General features: G+C 42.8%; 1 protein-coding gene across 2 annotated transcripts in view; it reads right to left on the bottom strand.

Moving 5' to 3' along the window:
• RDH10 (retinol dehydrogenase 10) overlaps positions 1 to 20,773 on the bottom strand; it is a 54,676-nt gene that overhangs the window by 7,830 nt on the left and 26,073 nt on the right. For both annotated transcript variants that reach the window (XM_029591476.1, XM_029591477.1), the window contains exons 3-4: positions 5,060 to 5,158; positions 1,318 to 1,463 (exon numbers count right to left, since the gene is read on the bottom strand). In XM_029591476.1, the coding sequence (XP_029447336.1) occupies positions 1,318 to 1,463; positions 5,060 to 5,158 (245 nt within the window). The remainder of the gene's footprint in view (positions 1 to 1,317; positions 1,464 to 5,059; positions 5,159 to 20,773) is intronic.

Raw genomic sequence — 20,773 nt, 5'->3', positions numbered from 1 at the left:
TGCAGAAGGTACACCCTGGGGAATTGCGCGATTACGTATGTGCACAATTTTGCACCTAATTAAGCAGCACCTGCAAAGCCACGAAACTTCTTTCCTGTAATCATACCTTTTGCCTTGTCTTCAATTACGGGTTACAGGCACTGGTCCTGGTGAGCCTTCCTCATTGCAGCAGGACTGTGTTGTACACCCTAATGCCACTTCTGGGCTCTCTGTCCCCTGCAGGCCCAGCCAAGTTTTAATTGGCTCAGCAGCCTGATCCATAGATCACGCCCTCCAGTTATCAGCCCAAGCAAGAGACTGTGCCTTGTGCTCCTGCCTGAGAATGCAGGCCATCAGTGGCCACAGACTGATGATTCCTCCCACCTAACTGCGCAAAGACTGTGTCATCCTTCACATACCTGGCTGCTGCATATTTGAAACTCAGAGGAAGAAAAGGACCATGATGACCAGGTATGGAGGATACCTCAGGCAAGGGGGAAAGCAGCTGCCAGCCAGTGAACCATCAAGTAGTCATCTCCGCTGCCACTCAGGAACATTTCTATGGTGGACCCTGGTGGTTGCAGGCCTCACTGGTGAGGAGTAGAGGGGCCAATGGGGAACAGGTGGGTGTCCAATAGGAGAGGAAAGTACCATGAGGCCCTCCCTCTCAGACCTTAATCAATCCCACTTCTGAGCACCCTCCACTCCCCCATTCAAGGAGGAAAAGGAGACCTGCTGGAGAAAAGGGGATATGTATTTTTGGGGTCTAAGTTCTGGCTAGCAGTAAAATTGTTTTGATGTATGTATAATGTTAAAATGACATTTCCCAGCTGTGGTGGGAGATATTGATTCTGTGGATTACTGGCAGTCATGCATTTAGATTTTTTAAAAAACCCAAAAATAAAAACTGGGCATATGATCACCAAATTGGGGGAATGAGGGTTTTGCTGATTTTCTGTCTTATGTTTGTGATAAATGGGTTTTCTGTAGTTACACTTTGTTAGTTTCTATGTGGGGAATTTAACTGTTTTTACTTTGGAACTTGCACTGCAGCTGAATGACAGGTTTTTATTTGCACATGTGCACATAAGAGGTGAAGAGCTGAGGTGCCCATTATGCCTCTTATAATTGTTTTAATGTGCCAAGGTACCTGTATCTCTTTGTAAGAATGTTCTAATATAGCAGTATACTGTTCCATTTAATCTGTGTAAAATAAAAAAAACTTTTTCATAATTTGCATAACATTCTCCTGGGTGTAAAAAGTATCCCCATTCTCTTCTGAATCAGTGAGGCCACGAGAGTCTCAATCCCCCTTCCTTCCCAGGGTTGCTCACTGACCTGATTCTGCAGCCACGGAACATGCCTGTGTCCACAAGGTAAGGGCACACCAGTGTGGCTTTCACACCATCCTTTTCAGCAGCTTTCAGTTCATGGCTTAGGGACTCATGGAAGCCCACGGCACCAAATTTACTGGCACAGTAATCCTGCCGCAAGAAGAAATACAAGAACATGATACACTCAGGGAAAAAAACCATGCAAAATAAGAGGAAGAACAGAATGCTTCGTTTTGTGCCTTTTGCAAAAAAACACATCTAATACAAGGTTACAGGTGACTGAGCATCCAAGTAAAAAAAAGGAAACAATACAGGGTTAGAAGAGAAGGTGTATTTGATGTAGTCCAGCACAGAACAATATCTTCAAAGCAGCAACTAAGCACAGATGCATACTGAATACATCTAGCCACATCAAGTACTCTATTACTTATATAACCCATCTCCTACTCATCCAATATCCACCTAAAACCTTTTCAGCAAGGGTTGAAACGTATCTAATAGGCAATGACTTCCACCACACTACCTGAGAAAACAGTGCTTTGCAATAGACTTTCCAAATCAGCTGGTTTTACTGAGAATTATTTGTTTTCGCCCCGGGGGGAGGGCAGGGGAACCACAAATTTGGACTTCTAATTGAGATTTCATTAAAGAAAATCCTGGTTTGAGTTTTGGTTTTTTTAAGTTATTCCAAACACCAGTACTAGCCAGACAAGGAAATCTTCAAAACCCACCAGAACTTGAATTCCAGCCATTGAGAAGCCAGAAAATGTTTATACTAATATAGCAGATGAGAGAGACCAATTGAACCATCTAGTCTGCAAGTGGTTTTAAAACAAACAAAAAAACCCTTTAAGTACCTGTAGGACCTTATGCCTTACCCAAGTCAATCTTTGCTTTCTTCCCTATTGGTGCTCTACATTCTAGATGTATTATGTGATCTTGTAGGCTCATCTAACACCCAGCTACCCAATCTCTTACCACCAACAGTTGTGAATCTAAACAGCTGCCAAAATTAGCAAAGCTGTTGTCTTAACGTCCAGCCTCTGAGGTCCTGATTGTTTTCTGGAAATACTTTCCCACCACCATAGGTGGTTTCCAGGGAATTGTAGCCTGCTGGTACCAACCAACTCATGGTTTGCAGAATTAGGCTGTGCTTCCATTATTCACCCTTTATTTTGTCCTTTTTCACCTCTCCACCCTACGAGTGAGTGAAGGGTGGGTTGTCTGCAATTCTGTAACTCCCAACCCTGCTCCTATCTCTGTCATAAAACAGGACAACTCACAAGAACCACTAGCACCCATCCAATACATTTTTTTTTAAATTTTGTAATAGAAACACAACCCCACACACCTTATACACCTCACTTCTGGAGGAATTCCACAGACCCCCCTGCCTCCCCCTTCACTCTGTGCTTTAACCATGCATTCTTATTTCATTACTTGTGGGGGGGCGTTGTTTTGTCTTTACTATCTCCAGGGGAAGCCCATTCCATACATCCACCAACTTTTCTGTGATGAAATTTTCTGATGTTGCGCCTTCACTACCTGCCACGACTTGTTTTTCCTAGAGCTGGGATAGCCAACTCTTGTCCTCGAGAGCCACAAAGGGCCTGCTTTTCAGGATATCCATCATGAATATGCATGAGAGAGATTTGCATGCACTCACTGTGGATATCCTGAAAAACCAGGCCAGTTTGTGGCTCTTGAGGACCAGAGTTAGTCACCCTGTTCTAGAGGATCCTTTCCTGTGAAAAGAGGTTGCTTTTCGTGTTGCATTTATACCTTTGGAGGTATTTAAATAACTTCTCATCTCATGACTTTTGATGTGCACACAGTGAACTGTTTTAGTAGCTCCTGAATACTTCCAAGTCAGTATCCTCTTACTGGCACAGCCTCCATAATTGAACAACATTTTATGTGAGATCTAATCAGGGATTTATAACACAGGCACTAACATCTTTTCTTCTGATGGTTATGCCTCTCCCATTTCACCATGGCATTCCTCTGGCTACTACCTCACCACATTGTGATCTTTGTTTTCTCTTCTCACCTGATCTCTCAGGAGCAGTGATTACACAGTACTTCAGAGCCAGTAACTTAGCACTCCCCACCAAAGAATATATAGTGCTACAAAGGAACTATGTACTAGACCAGTGTACCCTCAAACTAAAAGTCTTCACTGCCTGATGCAGAGCCAGGACAGCATCTTGAGCTCTGCTCTCAGCACTGGCTCTTCACTGTGTAGGAGCTCCTTTCTGAGACCATGTGCAGTCACGCATGCCTCCTCTTCCTAGTTACAGCATAAGCCCAAGGGTGTGATAATTAGTGGGCCGCATGCAGGTCATAGATAGTTGGGCTCCACTTGGTCCAGCATACACACTATACAGAGCACCTTGTCTTCCCGTTCCTGAAGCCACCTCAGACTCCTTCCAGTTTCTGTCTTGTCCCCACGCTAAGTGAAACATGGATAGCATTCACCGAGCATCAGATGTGATGCGCTCCCAAGTGTTGGGAGCAACAGCAGTGAAGGTGTTCTGGTAGCTCTCTATAGCAGACAAGGCAACAGCCTGCTGCCTGTACCATATTGATTTATCCCTTCTCCTGCTTAAATAAATATAGAAGAAACCGGTCCATTGGGTTGGGTTCATGTGTGTCTGTCCCCTCTTCCCTTTGTTTTAAGATTTGGAAAAGATGAGGCATTCAGAGTTCCCCCAGCTATTTTTGGTCATGCAAGTCCTCTCTGTATCTGCACAATATGCTCTATGGACACGGATATGCCACACATTTAACATTTTTCTATGCCGGCCTTCATGAATAGATTCATATCAAACCGGTTTACATGGAACTTAGGGACTAACTAAATAACCATATAACAAGGCGGCCAAAGCACAGTTACATATAACAAGGGGATAAAACTTGGGGGCTAGAGTAGCCAGGAAGTAGAAGGACAGCAAAAACTAGAGGTTAAATACGTACGTATATACTGGGACCGGACCGAGAGTTGGGCTGTTAATGTGCCTTGGGAATCACTGTATTGCACATATGCTATATACAGGAACATTATGAAGTCTATAGTAACCAAACTTTTACAAAATGGTCTTGAGTGCAATATTCCAGCTTCCAGAAATCTTTTGTGCATCACTGCTGCTTTAAAAGCAATAAGGGTGATGAGGCATGCATATAATATCCACAAACCAATCCAGGCCATCTTTGCTCAGTTAAGTGATTGGTCAGTGTTATGTTTCTGATCAGTACAAAACAGCAGCCTCTGTGCACAGAAGACTCAGCTTCTCCAGTCTATTCTTGCCAGCATTAAGTACTGGGAACGAGATTGCAATCTGCCGAGCGATGAGTGTCCTTACACTCACTTTCAAATTGGTGTTCCTTAAAACCCTACTGCACTATTTATTTTAAATGAAGCAAAAGGAAATTTAGTTTGGCAGCTGTAAAGTTGTAAACCACACATGGGGTTGCACTGCTACTATATAGTTAATACCATATGCAAACCCATGATGCAGTTTTCAGTTGTATTGCCTATTGTGTTATGTTTAAACTGCTGCAAGTACTGTACTACTGATATAAAAAAAAAAGAAAGCAAAAGAATCAGTTACAATGAACATTCACCATCTCCACAATAATGCTGTGAAAAAAGTATTTTGACAAAGCAAAAAGGTTATAATTGCATCTCACAAGTGTAAAAAAAAAAAAAACCAGCAAAAAAAATAAAATAAATAAAAACCACAAACCTCCACTCCAGCAGTACTGAACAATCCTAGGGAGCTGGCGACTGTGACAATATGACCATGATTCATTTCCAGCATCTTGGGAAGAAATGCTTTGGTGGTCTACAAAACCAAAGAGAGGATTAGATGTTTTCAAAATAACCTCCTAAAGGACCCACCAGAAGGAAGTAGTCTCAGCAAGCAAAGGCACGTGTGCACTGCACATGCTGCACATACTGAAAGTATTACTGTAAGCAACAAAGCCTTTACAAAAGCAAGACCCCCCAGTCTAAGGGAAGACCGCGGCAGCTTCTTACTTTGCCTGGAGCAGGTTAAGAAAATACCAATTATGTGTTTGGAAGAAATTATTAAAAAGGAAAAACAGCCGGTCACCAGAAACCATATTCATGACACATGAGAACCTATATTTTAACGTTGTGAGTCTTATTTTAACCACTATATTAACCCAATTGTAAACATTTTGCTACTGCATTCATGGTGAACGGCCATGTTAAATTGCTCGCTTTACAAATCATTAGTTATGGTTTGTAGCCTTTTCTCAGGCATTATGTGAAAAACGCAGAGTGTTTCTTGCATATCGCGTTTATATTACCTTTCATTAAAAAAAAAAAAAAAAAGCCAGGTTACCTATCGCTTTAGGGCAGACAGAAGTCTTGGCCTCTTGAAGAAACAGCTCTAGTCTTTGAAACAGAGTTTCACAAGCGCAGGCACTTCCAACTCAGCATTCACCCCCACTCCCAATATATGGTGAATACAAAATGGAAGGTGGAGAGGGAAAAACAAAAAAAACCAAACCCCTTTAGGTGAGCCAAGTTAAACAGTTTCCAAAACCACAACCCCCACACACTGCTTTTCTTTTTGAAAGGATTAACCAGATTATCTAGAGCTACCTATGAAACTAAATCCGCAGCTTTTTCAACTCCCATACCAATTTCTTAGGGGCACAGCTACCCCCGTTAGCCCTCCTCATGCTGCAGAGAGCTTTCCTGCTCTTTTAGAGAAAATCAAGTTCCATGGGCAGCTTTTACTTTTCGGCACAGGCATGATTTGGGCACTGGACACCAGTTTCAGGAACAAAAGCACAAGAAACAATACCACACACAAAAACGTGCTTTCATAATATGTTCTTGCCCACCCGAATACATCAGGAGTTTCCTGTACAATAAAATCCTAACAGGGTCCCGCCAACGACTCCCCCTCAGGAGGGATGGATTCCCACCGCCTTAGCAAGGATGCTGCCATCTCGTGACTGCAGGGTCCCGCCCCTCTTCCAGACTGCAAGAGAAGAGCTGCTAGTATCACTGGAAAGGTCGTATCAGAGAGGGTCCCCAAACCAGGTTTGAGGCAGAGGAGCCACAAAACCAGACACCATCACAGGGAAGGAATAAAGCGGACTGTAAGGAAGGATAAAAAACGGAAGAAGGCTGAACACCAGGACTTGTCTGCCTGCTGCACAAGGCAAATCATCCCTCCCTTCAGGGGTATCAGCTCTAGTAGGCTTGGGAAGAGGGCGCTCCGTTGTTGAAATTCAGCATTTTTAGCATGGCAAGAATTTTCTTGTATAAAACAAAATTTAAAAAAAACGTTTGCCAGCATCTTTGGGCTTGTTATGGCCCACATTGCTTGGCCTTGCATAATAAAAAAACCGGCGGATAGCGATGGGGAGAGCGGCCTTCAGTTAGCTAGGTCTCACTGGAGACAGCCGGACTAAGAGCGGACCATTCACAAATTGCTTGGGACATCCTTACATACCCATCACTGCTGTTATATTGTGCTACTCATTAAAGAACTGTGAAGTTCAACTGTATTACAAGCCCTCTCATTCAAATCTAACCCAATGCTGTGGGCTCTAACTCCAAACATGGTCAGATCCCTATAAAAGAATCAATCTCAAAAACAATGGAATACTGGGACAGTTGCCTATTAGAAATTAAACTTCTCCTCAACAGTCTAAACCTTGTACTCAATGCTTCGAAAACAGAATTCCTGCTCATATCACCGGAAAACAATAACACACTTCCTAAACCACCCACACTCCTTCAAACAACCCACGTAAGAGACTTAGGAGCCATCCTAGACAATCGTCTCAACCTCAAAACATTCATTAACCAAACCACCAAAGATTGCTTCTACAAATTACATATCCTGAAAAGAATAAAACCGCTGTTTCACACTCAGGACTTCAGAACAATCTTGCAAGCAATAATCTTTTCCAAACTAGATTATTGCAACTCATTACTATTAGGCCTCCCAGCTTCTTACACCAAACCTTTACAAATGGTTCAGAACTCTGCAGCCAGAGTCCTTACAAATTCCAGGAAAATTGACCACATTTCACCTATTCTCAAAAACCTCCATTGGCTTCCGATCCACTATAGAATCATGTACAAAACCATTAACATCATATACAAAACTATCAACCAACACACGCAACTTGACCTAGAAATACCACTTAAAAAATTCACCTCCGCCAGGCCTATCAGGGAACACTACAAAGAGTCACTCCAAATTCCAAAGGCCAAAACCTACCAACATAAATCCTTGAGTCTCAGAGCCTTCTCATCAGCAGGTCCAGCTCTCTGGAACTCGATCCCACCTGATTTGAGACAAGAGCCATGCTCTTTAACATTTAGGAAAAGACTAAAAACTTGGCTTTTCAAAAAAGCATTTCCAAGCCTTGAATAAAACCTCCTCTCACTAGCACTAACTCGTATGCAATAATGGAATGTAAACACGAATCAACCAACCTCAAACCCTCTCTCACTAATTCCTGCTGAATATTTATCATACTATTACCATTCACAACTGTCATATTTATTCATTTGATTACCTATGTACTGTTTCATTTTTCACTTGCTATTCTAATGTATCAATAGGCTGAAATGTAAATATTGTGCTGTTCAATTTCTCCCCTTCCATCCCAAGTTTATTTTCCTTGTTTTTTGTAACTTTCCCTCTCCCTTTTTCTGATTCACTGTATTTAAAGTTCAAGGTTCTTATTGAAAATATTGTTTTTTACGTTACGTTATGCTTTACACTCCTTGTTATTTGTAAACCGGGTTGATGTGATGCCTATCATGAAACTCGGTATAACAAAAACAATAAATAAATAAATAAATAAATGTGTTCATTAGGAGGCCTATGAGGGGCTGCCGGGTGCGCCATGTTTCCTATTCCAGTCAGAGGCCATCCTGGCTTTGTTCTAAATTTTCACCTGTTCATGTGCTTCACTTGCTTGTAGGTGTTAAATTTCTAATCTAGACAAGACCCCCTCCCCTTTCAATGGACAGCTGGCAGAGGATTAATCCAGAACCTCAAGCTGCCACTTCATTTTATTTTATTTTTACATAACAAAATCCATGCCACACTACCGTCCTCAAATGCAGTCTAAAGCCAGTCCAACTGCATTCGCTTCACACAGACATCTGTGCATCTCAAGGCACGGGTGGGATTTGCTAGGAAGTTTATGCACACTCTCCCTCCACCCCCCAAAAAAACAACACAATTCTCATGGTTTGCTTGTAAGCGCAGGGCTAATGCTTCCATTAGGAAAACTAGGTGGTTGCCTAGAGCAGCGGTTCTCAACCGGTGCGTCGCGACACACTAGTGTGTCGCCAAGCACCGGCAGGTGTGTCGCGTGGCTCCCGGTCCCTCCCGCTGCTCGTTCTTCCCTGCTGCTGTTGCCGCCGGGCTATCAGCATGTTCAAGCCCAGCGGGAACGGCAGCGGTGCAAAAAAAAAAAAAAAAGCTGTGGCATCCGCGGCTGGCCTTTTCTTCTTCCCGCGCCTGCATTCCCCCCCCCCCCGGACCCGGAACAGGAAGTGGTGCGCGGGAAGAAGAAAGGCCGTGCCGCAAGAGAACCCGCGCCATCACGGCACACATGGGGAAGCGCTGCTGCGGCCGTATGGCCAACCGGTCTTCCAGTTCGGGGGGGGGGGGGGAGCGGAAGCGCCGCGTGCAGCTTCCGCTTCCTCCCCCCAATGCAGGAAGATCAGCTGCCTCTCCTGCTGCCACCCGTTCTCCTGCTATCTTCGGGTGTCGGGCCGTATGGTCCATCGATCTTCCTGCTTGGGGTGGGGGAGCGGAAGCGTCGCGCACAGCTTCCGCTTTCTCCCCCAAAGCAGGAAGATCAGCTGCCTCTCCTGCTGCCACCGGCCTCTTGCTATCTTCGGGCATCGGGCCGTAAGGTCCGCCGATCTTCCTGCTTGGGGGGGGGGGGGGGGGGAGGAAGCGGACGTTGTGCGCTGCGCTTCCGCTACCCCCCCCACCCCCCCCGACAGGAAGTTCGGACGCCCGAAGATAGCAGGAGTCCGGTGGCAGCAGGAGAGGCAGCTGATCTTCCTGCTCTGGGGGAGAAAGCGGAAGGGAAAGGAGAGAGCAGCATGAGCCTCCCGCGATCGATGGAATTCTTCCTTCTTGGCCTGCGGGGGCTGGAGGAGCAGCTACCGTTTGTGCTGGGGGGGGGGGGGGGGGAGAGGAAGTGAGTGACAGAAAGAGAGAGAAGCAGCCAGCCAGCTAGCCTGTGTGTAAGTGAGAGAATGTGTGTGATCGAGAGTATGTGTGTGATTGAGAGAAACTGGTCAGAGAGCTGATGTATGTGTATATGTGAGAGACAATGAAAGTGACTGCTCAAGGAGATGACTGATGTGTGTGTCAGAGTGTGAGACAGTCAGGGATGTGTGTGTGTGAGAGAGAGAGAGAGAGAAAAAGCATGGAAGTGAGAAATCTGGGTATGTGAGAAAGCATGGGAGTAAGAAGCCTGGTGTTGTGGGGGTGTATGTGAAAGAAAGCATGGGAGTGAGAAAGAGCATGGGAGTGGGAAGCCTGTGTGTGCATGTATATGAGAGAGACTGGTTGGTAAGGTGACGGTGTGAATGGTGTGTATGTGAATGTGAGAGAGAGAATGTGATTCAGGGAATGAGAAGCCTGTGCACGTGGAGAGCGAGCATGGAAATGAGAGAGAGACTGGGTGTGTGTGTGTGTGTAACAGAGAAAGTGATTATGGGAATGAGAAGCCTGTGCATGTGAAGAGAGTGAGCATGGGAGTGAGAACCTGGGTGTGTGTGAGACACAGCATGGGAGGGAGAAGCCTGTGTATGTAAGACAGAACATGGAAGTGGGAAGCCTGTGTGTGTGTGTATGCATGAGAGAGATCAGGTGACGGGTGTGTGTGAGAGAGAGAGAAAGTGATTATGGGAATGAGAAGCCTGTGCAGGTGAAGAGTGGGCATGGGAGTGAGAAACCTGTGTGTGTGTGTGAGACACAGCATGGGAGTGAGAAGCCTGTATATCTGAAAGAGAACATGAGAGTGGGAAGCCTATGTGTGTGTGTATATGCATGAGAGAGATCAGGTGACTGGTGTGTGTGTATGTGGGAGAGAAAGAAAGTGATTATGGGAATGAGAAGCCTGTGCATGTGGAGAGAACAAGCATGGGAGTGAGAGACTGGTGAGTGTATGTGAGAAAGAGAAAGTGATTATGAGAGTGAGAAGCCCATATATGTAAGTGGAACACGGGAGTGGGAAGCCTGTGTGTGTGTATGGCATGAGAGAAACTGTTCAGGAAGGTGACTGGTGTGTTTGTCAAAGACTGGGAGATGATTGGTGTGTGAGAGACAGAAACTGGTCATGGGCGCATGACTGGTATGGTGTGTGTGTGTGTGAGAGACATGGGCCCTAAGGAAGAGGACCATGAGTATAGAGCTTAGCCACTACTGCTGCTTCTGGTGTGTGCTACAGCCTGCATGGAAGAGGAGTAGGAAAGCTGCTGGAGGGGGTAAGTAAAGGTGGCTTTTTAAGTTTATTTTTCTTGATTGACTGCTATTTTAATTATTTAATATTATGTGATGTGTCTGCTTTTTTTGAAATATTTTATTGGTGTTTGGAGAATTTTTAATAGTTTTTATGAGTTTTTAATTGTTGGATGTTATTCTGTTTATAGTTGTTGTGAAACATTTATTCTGCTTATTAGTATAGTTTTACAATTATTTCTGTGTGGGGATCTATAGCTGCTTGCTAGTTCTGTTTTCCTAATAAGAGGTGTATTGGTTTTTAGGGCCTGATTTAATATTTGTAGTGTTGCCTTTTCATAGATAGGGTTGCTCCTGTTTGAGTGTATTCCATAATACAGGTGTAACTGTGTGTGGATTAGTTTATGTGCATTACTACAGATCCTGGGAGTGTGTTAGGTCGGTTCTGTGTCTGTTACAGAGATATTTTACTAGCATGTAAGTGTTTTATCAGTCTTATTTGTTGCGTTTTCTCAAGAGGACATGCATTGGTGGTAAACTGCTGTCTTTTCATAAGTAGGGCTATTGAGCCTGAAAGTAGAAGGAGTTTGAGTTGCTGTTACTGAGATGACACCAGAACCAGAATATCTTTTTTGTAGAGTGAGTTGATCGGGGAATGTCATAATTCTGCTTTACATCCATTATTGTGGATCAGGGGGGATCCCGTGGATGCAAACTGTACATTTACATCTAGCCCTGTGACGATCATGGGTCAGTGTGTCACGCATGTGAGAACCATCTGTCAGGTGTGTCCCGACAGAAAAAAGGTTGAGAACCACTGGCCTAGAGCATCAAAATTTGGGGGGCAGCAAAATCCTATCAGCATTCCAGAGCCAATATTGCCAAAAAAAAAAAAAAAAAGTGCTCTGCTAGAACTGCTACCAATAAGTAAATAGGAAAGGGGGGTGCATTAATGAAGATTTGCCTAGTGTGCCAAATACTCTTGCACCAGCCCTGCAAGTGCAGCTCTCCAAACCCTGCAAACTCCCTTTCTTTGCCCCAACCGGGAAAAGACAACCTACAATTAAACAAAAAACAGAGGCACTTCTGCCTTACTGAGCTAATCTTTCAAAACTCTAAGTGAAGCATGTGGTGTGTACTAGGATAAAGATAGGGCACATACAGCGCTGTTCACTCTTGTATCAGGCCTAGGGGGATTACTGGGGTTTAAGCAACGTTTCAATGGCTAGCATTGTATTAGTCTAAAGAGTCTACTAATCTTCTGGCTTTTCAGAATTTAGGATCTACAAAGGTTCACTAGACAAGAAACACCAATAAATGAAACTTTTATACAGAAATGCAATACTCAACCTTTGTCATTCACAGTGCGATTTCAGCAGCAAGGTAGCGCTCAGGGAGTCACTATTTATATTTTTTTGAATTTAGCTTAAGGCACATTACATATTCAGGCACTAAAGTATTTTCCTCTCCTTAGAGGGCGTACAAATTTAACAGGCCTATGCAATATCGTGCGCTGAGCCTAGCACATGGGTCCAAGAGCGCTTGGACCTGCATCCACAACCCCCAATGCAATAAGCGTGTCCAAACTCCTGCGTAACTGGTGTTCATTAACATGCAAATTCCATGTAGCTGAGGCTATTAGCTATTACCATGTGCTGCAAAAAAATCCCCATGTGCCCAAGGCACGCATTTTACTCGTCAAATTTTACAACTGCCTGGAGCTGGTGTAAAGTCTTCCCATGTATCAAGGGCTCAACTTAAAAACAAACAAAAAAAAAATTTCAGGATGCACAATATACACATTCAGGGCAATGTATATTGTGCCAATAAATTAGCTGCTGCGGAATAAAATGGACACTCATAAATTGAGCACATATATTCACTGCTTCACTTACTGCCAATTGGTCCATTCACTGTCACATGTCAGTGAAAGGTCCAATCTCCTTTCAGAAGGAAGGAAGTCCTGAAAGGGGATTGATCCTTTCACTGACTTACAAGGGGCAAGATTTGAACCCCCTGTGCTCTAAACCACTCCTCCAATGTGTCATTAGAAAGTTCTAGCTCTGCTCTAACAGGCATGTAATGTAAAACGTCACACACAAAAGCCTTCAATAGTCATGTGGACATTCCCATTTCGAGCTTAGTAAACAAGGAACCTAAAAGTTTAAGTTTCAAGACAACCATGTCCCTCAAGGACATTGAGAAGCTGTAAAAACATGGCTATCCCAACAGGAGAGGTGAAACAAGTTAGTAGTTCATATTAGAATTAGCAACCTTGCTCAGAAGAATGAATCATTACCAGGAAATGGAAGTGTGAAGCAGCAGGAAGAAGGGGTGGCTGAGAGCAGGGCCAAGACTAGGCGTAACCTGTGTGAGGAAGCCGGGACAGGACCAGGTGTGATCTGTCTCTGCTGCACCACACACACATTTCACACTTTTTCTTCCTCCTTACCCCTGGGTTCTTCCATCCCCAGCCCCTAGTGTTCATACCTTGCCATCCTTCATCCAAAAAGAACAGATTTACGCGCCATAGGCTCTACTCTACTTCCCTAGGTCCTTTCTACTGGAAATTAAGCCCTGCGTAACAGACACAAAAAGGAGTTGCATTAACACAAGTTGAAACTTATGAGCAGCACTGCAGTAGCCAGTGTTGAAGTCTTGACAATTGGCATTACAGATCACAGCTTTCAAACTTGTGCTAATGCAGCCCCTTTTTTGTGTGTTGCTGAATCACAGCCCCTCCTGTCTTGCAGGGAAGGCTTCATTATGCACAAATTGACCACCATAAATTAGGTCAGCAATTAGTTTCTGGTCCCATAGCTTATCACATAAGGCTAGACCCTCTCTCAGTTTTATGCAGAGGCCCAATCCTTACAGTGGATGTTGAACTCTGCATTACTCACCCTGCCTCATTTGATTTGAAGAGCCTATATAACATGTACCATTGGAAAGTGGTTTCATTGGCTACAGGCTTCATCTATCTTAACTCTTCCTGCTCCACAAATAAAAGCACCATCCAGAATTCCTGTCACTGCATTTTAATAGTTTAGCAGGTAGAGCTAATATTACCTTCACCCTTGTCACCAACCAGAATAACCATGGAACAAAGCATCCACCGTCGCACCAAAATATTTCCAGTGCTCAGTCTGACACCATCCCTTTATGCATCCACCATTCAACCCCCATTCTTCCAGAGAATGAGAGTAGCACCTGTTTAGTCCAGGGTGAAAGTTTGCTTACTATAAGTGTGAATTGTCTAACTGGATTGCAGAATGCATTTGTCCCTTCTACATGTTAGCAAGCTTACAAATCAGACTGTCAAATTATCCAGTGAGAGCTATGGCCTCTTCCGGGGCTCATCTATGAGATGTGCCTCATGAAGATACCTATGAAGCTGCAACCTGGTCATCAGTTCACACCTTTACATCCCGTTACTGTCTGGACAACCTTTCAAGGTCTACAATAAATTCAGACAAGTGATTTTGTGTAGCCTGTTCTCACAGTGGAGCAGGTTGCTTTCTCAGTAAATGCTCCACTGCAGCCCTCAGCTTAGGACTCCCTAAGGGTTATGGCTAATTCAGCCCGCTTACTAATGGAAAAGCAAAGTTTGCTTATTGTAAAATAGTGTTGTCCATAGACAGCAGGATGAATTAGCCATGCTAGGAACCTGCCCACCCTCCTGAAAAGTAAACTACCTAGCTAGAATTAAGCTCAGATATCAAATGAGGAGGCTCAAGATGCAACACCAATGCATGCTTGGTGGATCCAAAAATTCTACTAGATAGGAGAGGAGTCCACTCCGTGCTGCCTGACGTCACCCACGTCATGGCTAATTCAGTCTGCTTATCTATGGGGGGAGTTACCGACCTTTACACTTCTGAAAAGTCCAAATGAAAGAATTCTGTACTTTGCTCTGCTCCAGCAGCTCTCATTACTGTCCGTCAGTCAGTTACTGAGCTTTGAAACCATAGTCATTCTGCTAGTCGAGCCAGAATTCACAACCGGGGCGGATTCCTGCTGATGACCGGCCCGGGGATTCCATAGATACCACGTGGTCTGCTGAGCACGGCTCTGTCACAGCCTCGCTCGGCAGACCACGTGACTAGAGCGACCGGCCCACCAGGGGATGCCTGATCCCCCGATAGGCCAATCCGCCCCCGTGCACAACTACCAGGATTTTGTTTCTTCCCCCTAGTGGAGATCCTTGGCCAAGAAACATGAACTGCAGCTCTCTTCATAGCCCTATTTAAAAAGTGGGATTTAGAGTGGCCTGAAGGCAACCAAAGATACTTCCCTCCCAGGATTTTGGATGCTGCAGATAAGTAGAACAGTGCAAACCTTCGTAGTCCATCTTTTTGAGCACCCATTAACATTTTACACTTTTTGAATTGCAACCACTTCTATGTACACCTTAATTTCACACATCTTTGTCATTCAACAAGGGGTTTTTCGTGTTATCCCATAGCTGTGGGTTGGGGGTTTGTTTACAACAAAATTAGCTTCCAGTCTGCCACTTCCCCCCCTCCCCACCCTGTCCATAAATTCTTCAGGCTCTTAATGAAACTCAACTCTAAAAGGTGTTTTTTTTTGCAGCACAAAAAGAGTGCTGCAGCTGCAGTGTCAGGACAAATTAGTCTACAGCACATCAAAGGGGAAAACAAGAAAAACAGCACTCAAGAAAAGTCTGATTTTGTAATTAATTTTGGTAGAATGAGCTTTTTACAGCCACGTTAACAAGCTTCCATGAAACTGTCAGAATGCTTTAGCTGTCCATAAATCCAAGCTCAAGGACACTTCGGGCAGGTGCGCAAAGTACAAAATTATAAAAATAAAGTTTGGTTTGTACAGCTGTGCACAATGAGGGCCCCTACACAGAAAGGGCTTTATTTTTTGTTGTAGGCATAAAAAAAAAAAAAAAAAAGTGACCATCCCTGATCAGGGGCTCTGAATAAAGTTTCATTAAACCATATTTCCTGAAGCTTAAATCTCCCTTACATTAATAATGTAGGTAAAGTTTCAAGTACTCTAACAAGTACTTGGCAGTTAATCTAGAAAATGCCCTAAATTCACCGAAGCTCTCATTGCATGCTAAAGCAGCTTTTTTGAAAATTAGAAGCAAAAAAAAGCCCTAAAGTGCTGGCTTTTTCCACGTTATCATGGTTAAGCACAGAAAGATCCGACATTTCAGTTTTGTCTATATTTATCCTGAAGCAAGGCTCTACAGCTGAAGGAAAGAATGGAAAAGGAACCTTCGTAGTTTTGGGAAAGAGAGAAAGAAAGAAGAAATTAATCTATCCCACTAGCCAATAATTCACCTACCCAAAATAAAATTGTTTAACATAACTCTACACTTTTTAAACCTTATACGCAGAAAAAGGAGTAAGTATTTTATACATCCATGAGAAAAGAAGACAGGACACATTTCAACCTCATCAGCAAAAGCAATGGAGGCAAAAATGCAGCCATTGGGTGTATGGCACTGCATCTTTTAAAACGTTGCATCCAACTGGCATTCTGTTCACAGACTGCTGGATACACAGGTAGGCAATCTAAAAAAAGCCGTGAGGAAAAACAAAAGAAATATTTATTTCTTTTGTTTCTCTACACAGGTAGGTGGACACCTTAGTCCAGAGGCAATTCTGTTTGCTCATGCTACGACCTCTAAATACTAAAGAGTCAACTGGTCTTGTATGTCCCAGGGTTCTCCACAACTTATGACTAGACCACCAGCTGGACCAAGACTATTGCAAAGAAAAGTTTAAATCCGACCATGCAAGGCATTTTTTGGCCCTCTTTACAACAGGGACAAGTAAGCATTTGGAGGGAAAAAAATAGCCAACTTTTCAAAGTTCCTTTCTGCCTTCTATGGATCCTATTGTTCCTATATATCCTAAAGTTCCTTCCTTCCTTCTATGGATCCTATTGTGGACCTACTGAAGGAACATGGGGCAGCCTACAACTGCAGAACCTAAGACACAATGGAGAAGGGAACAATTTCTATTCCATCCCCCAACCATAAGAACATAAGATATGCCATACTAGGTCAGACCAAGGGTCCATCAAGCCCAGTATCCTGTCTCCAACAGTGGCCAATCCAAGTCACAAGTACCCAAACATTAGATGGATCACAAGCTACTATTGCTTATTAATGCTTTTCCTTTTGAGGGGTGTACAGAGCTATATTTTAGTTCTACACACTGGAGAATTTTAACCACATAAGTGCTTTCAGTGAAGAGGATGAAGAGACTATAAATTAAATTTCTCCCCCAAATTATGAAGTTTTCCGATACCTTGCTGCTTCTACAGTAAGGCAAGTTATAACAGGCCTTAAGTTCTAAAAATGCATGTTACCTTGTTAACATTATGTAGGTGTTTTGATTTTTGTTTCCTCTGGTATGTAAAGCCAAATTTAGAAAGTTCATCACCTTTCCATTTAGGTGAAGGCAGAATCTTCAAAGAATGTTTTAAACAAATTCTCAATCTCAAAGCTCATGGCCATCATGACAAAAATCTGATCCTTACCTATATCTGATAAGTTCTTCCAGCCATAAACATTCTAGAAATTGATCAAATAAGGGGTGGGGGGGGGGGGGGAAGGTTGTACAAAACTAGAGAAACTCATGAGACCACATTTTAAACTGCTTGGAACCCCACAAACTGTAGTTTGATCAACCAGGCAAGTTTCCATGTTGCATCTGAAATTCAAATATAGGAGAGGTCAAAGACAATGGCAAACTTTGAGGAATTCCTTCTTTGTCTCAGATTACCATGAACAGTTACCTGGCACAATCAGCAGGTCCTTCCTTGGTTTGGGGACACGAGGAAGCCTGCAGTCAGATCATGAGATCTTAGTCCCGACCCAACGACACTCCCAAGCCCTCCCTGCTTCACAGAGTATGCTGGAAGAGCTCTGCTGCCTCAGATGTCGTTGGAAGCAAACTACAGCAGTTAAGCCTGGGGGAGTCACTGACGGCTGCGGAGCAAGCACTGGGAGAGATGTGGCCCAGATGTGAGGTAGTTCTCCATCAGAGGGACTGATACAGGCTGTGGAGAACAGCAGCAACGTGAAAGCCCTGCTGTCCTCATCTGCTTTGGCCAGTCTTCCAGCAATAGCTTTTCTTGGTAAGCCCAATGTCATCAATATGGACTCTTTATGGATTGCCCCAACATCTTTGGAAAAAGTAATTTCTTCTTTGGCATCTTATAGTGGACCAGCATGACAAAATCCAGTCCAATGGGTCTTCCCTTAATATGTAGCTGGCTAAATTGGAACATCTTGAACAATGTGATAATCAAGCCTCTGAAATGCAATCAAATTTTATCTAACTTGATTTTGCGCAAGGTTGAGAAATTGGAAAACTATTCACAGCGTTTGAATATTCATGTGATTAATTTTCTGAAAGTTCTCTTGGTTGATCCTATTGAGACTTTAAGAATCTCTTACTTACCTTTGGGCATTTCAGTTGAGGTTATTCCACCTATGAGTAAGGTTTTTTTCCTACTGGATACAAGATCAACTGATACAAGAAGTCTGCAAGATGGAAGATCTCCTGTAGCTAATACTTTAAACCTGATGATATTTTAGAAAGTACCAGCTCCTTAAGAGATCAAGCAAAGGGGAATGCTCTTAGGAGAAGGATTTTGTTATAAAATTTTTTGCAATAGGGCTGCTTTAGTTTATGCTAGATGTTTAAGAGCACTCAAACTTTTAGAAAAATGTTTTACACTGCATCAGGTTACACAGCTTGGTGTAGTGTTATTGCAATTAGATGGTGTCGGGTATTTTATTTTTAAAAGTTTTTATATACCGCTAATAAGATTAAAATAATCCATCTAGGCGGTTTACAGTGTCACATACATAATAATTGACCACCCCTTAAACCTAACCATGTATAACCTAGCTCCTTGGTGGATTAGACCTCTCACAGGTGCTCCCAGAATCATCGTAACTTCTTACAGATACATCTAGAAACGAAGATGCGTGTTGATAAAAAGGGGGGGTTGGGTTTAGGGGTTATTTTTGTGTGCCATTTTTCCCGCCCTCCCCCGAAACGATAAGAGAACCCCCACGATCAATATCGTGGGGTTTTCCTATCGTTTCAGGGGAGCCCCCGATTTCTGACGATTTTGAAAATATCGACGATGTTTTCAATCGTCCGAAGCCCGATTCACATCCCTACTTCTTAGTATTTGGGTAATTTCCAGGTTCTTGTGGCCTGGTTTTGGCCTCTGTTGGAAACAGGATGCTGGGCTTGATGGACCCTTAGTCTGACCCAGCATGGCAATTTATGTTCTTTTATATAAAAGACATCAGGACAGGTTTAAAAATGTAAATTAAAAAGTAAATAAAGCAGGGCCATATAAAATAGACAGCTAAATAAAGCCATGATTAAAATTAAAATTCATTAAAATAAGGATTAGAAGAGAGGGTAGGCATTTGGGAATTAGTTATCTGGTGTTATAGGCAATTGTTCTGAGGTGAGTTTAAGGCCTATTGAGTTCTTTGGTGTTAGATATTAGGCGAATGTCTTCAGGCAAAGAGTTCCAGAGAGTCGGGCCGGCAACTGAAAAAGCTTGTTTGCGAGTTAGGTCAAGCCTTGCTGTTTTTATTGTTGGGATCTCAAGAACACATTTGTCAATTGAGCGTAGTTGATGTTTTGGTTTATAAAGCCTTAACATTGTGCAGAGCCAAATTGATGAGGGATTGTAAATTAAGTTGTGGATTATGGTAAGAATTTTGTATTTGATACGATATGGAACTGGCAACCAATGGAGATGCTGGAGTGTTGGGGTGATGTGATCCTTGCGGGATAGGTTATATAATAGGCGTGCAGTAGAGTTTTCAGTGAGCTGAAATGGACGAATTGACGTTGGTAAACCTAAATAGAGCGAGTTACAGTAGTCTAGGCTGGATAAAATCAGTGCTTGAACCATCGACCGAAATTCTGATGTAAATAAAAAGAGGTGTAAGCTTCTTTACTATTTGCAGTTTTAAAAAAGGATTTTTTTTTTACTATTTTTTTTTTCCTATTGCAGTCATATTTTCAGACATGGATAGTTTAGAATCTATAAATATTCCTAGATTCTTGGTGCAATTTGTTATGGGAATTGAGCATTCTTCAAAGGTAAAGTTATTTGGAGAGTGGTGTATTGAGTCTGGGATGGTTGATAGAAAAATCAGTTCGGTTTTTGGAATCCAGGTATATTTGGTCTGTTCTAATTTAGCAATGCTGCTGTAATCCTGAGTTTTGATTTTTTTTTTTTTTGAACAGGGGGAAGTTCTCAGAACCTGCTTGGGTCTCCCTTCAAGATGGCAGTCTTTCTGGAGTATAATCTTAAAGAAACCAAAATTGAAACATTTCTTATGTATTCTTTTCCTTAATATGTAAGCTATTTCTAGACCAGTTTGTGTTTTAAAAAATCCAAATACAGCAACTATTGAGGGCATCACATCTAAGATATCACTCAAAAGAAAAAAAAAGGGACTTTTGATATCAGACACTCTTGGGCATCAATATATAACAGAAGTAACATGCTGCATTGTTATACAATTTAAATAACAGAATGTGCTTCAAAAATCTTTCAATAATTTTAGCCATGCAGCGCCAACACCATTTTATTCAATGTATAGACCTCCTCCCTTCCCTGCAATACTGGGGCAAGCATTTTTAAAACCAGAAAAACATGGGCATTTATGGATCCAGATATCTTAGATTTCTACTTTCACAAAATGTGTCTGCACACATTACACAGCCAAGGACTAGTATCACACTAGAGGCTGGTTCTTGGTGACATTTATAATCTTAAAATGAAAGGCGCAATGGTGACAAATGACATGTCTAAAAATTTAATGAACCCATTTTACCAAATGCTAGAATGCAGCCTTTTCCTGTAATGTCTGTAAGTAACCCAAAATGTATAATACTTTCTATATAAAAATCAAAATAACCCAAGCACTGCTAAGGAGCA

The sequence above is a fragment of the Rhinatrema bivittatum genome, chromosome 2, assembly GCF_901001135.1.
Source record: "Rhinatrema bivittatum chromosome 2, aRhiBiv1.1, whole genome shotgun sequence".
NCBI lineage: Eukaryota > Metazoa > Chordata > Amphibia > Gymnophiona > Rhinatrematidae > Rhinatrema > Rhinatrema bivittatum.
The sequence above is the reverse complement of the archived record's forward strand: the minus strand, read 5'-3'. Positions and strand labels throughout refer to the sequence as shown.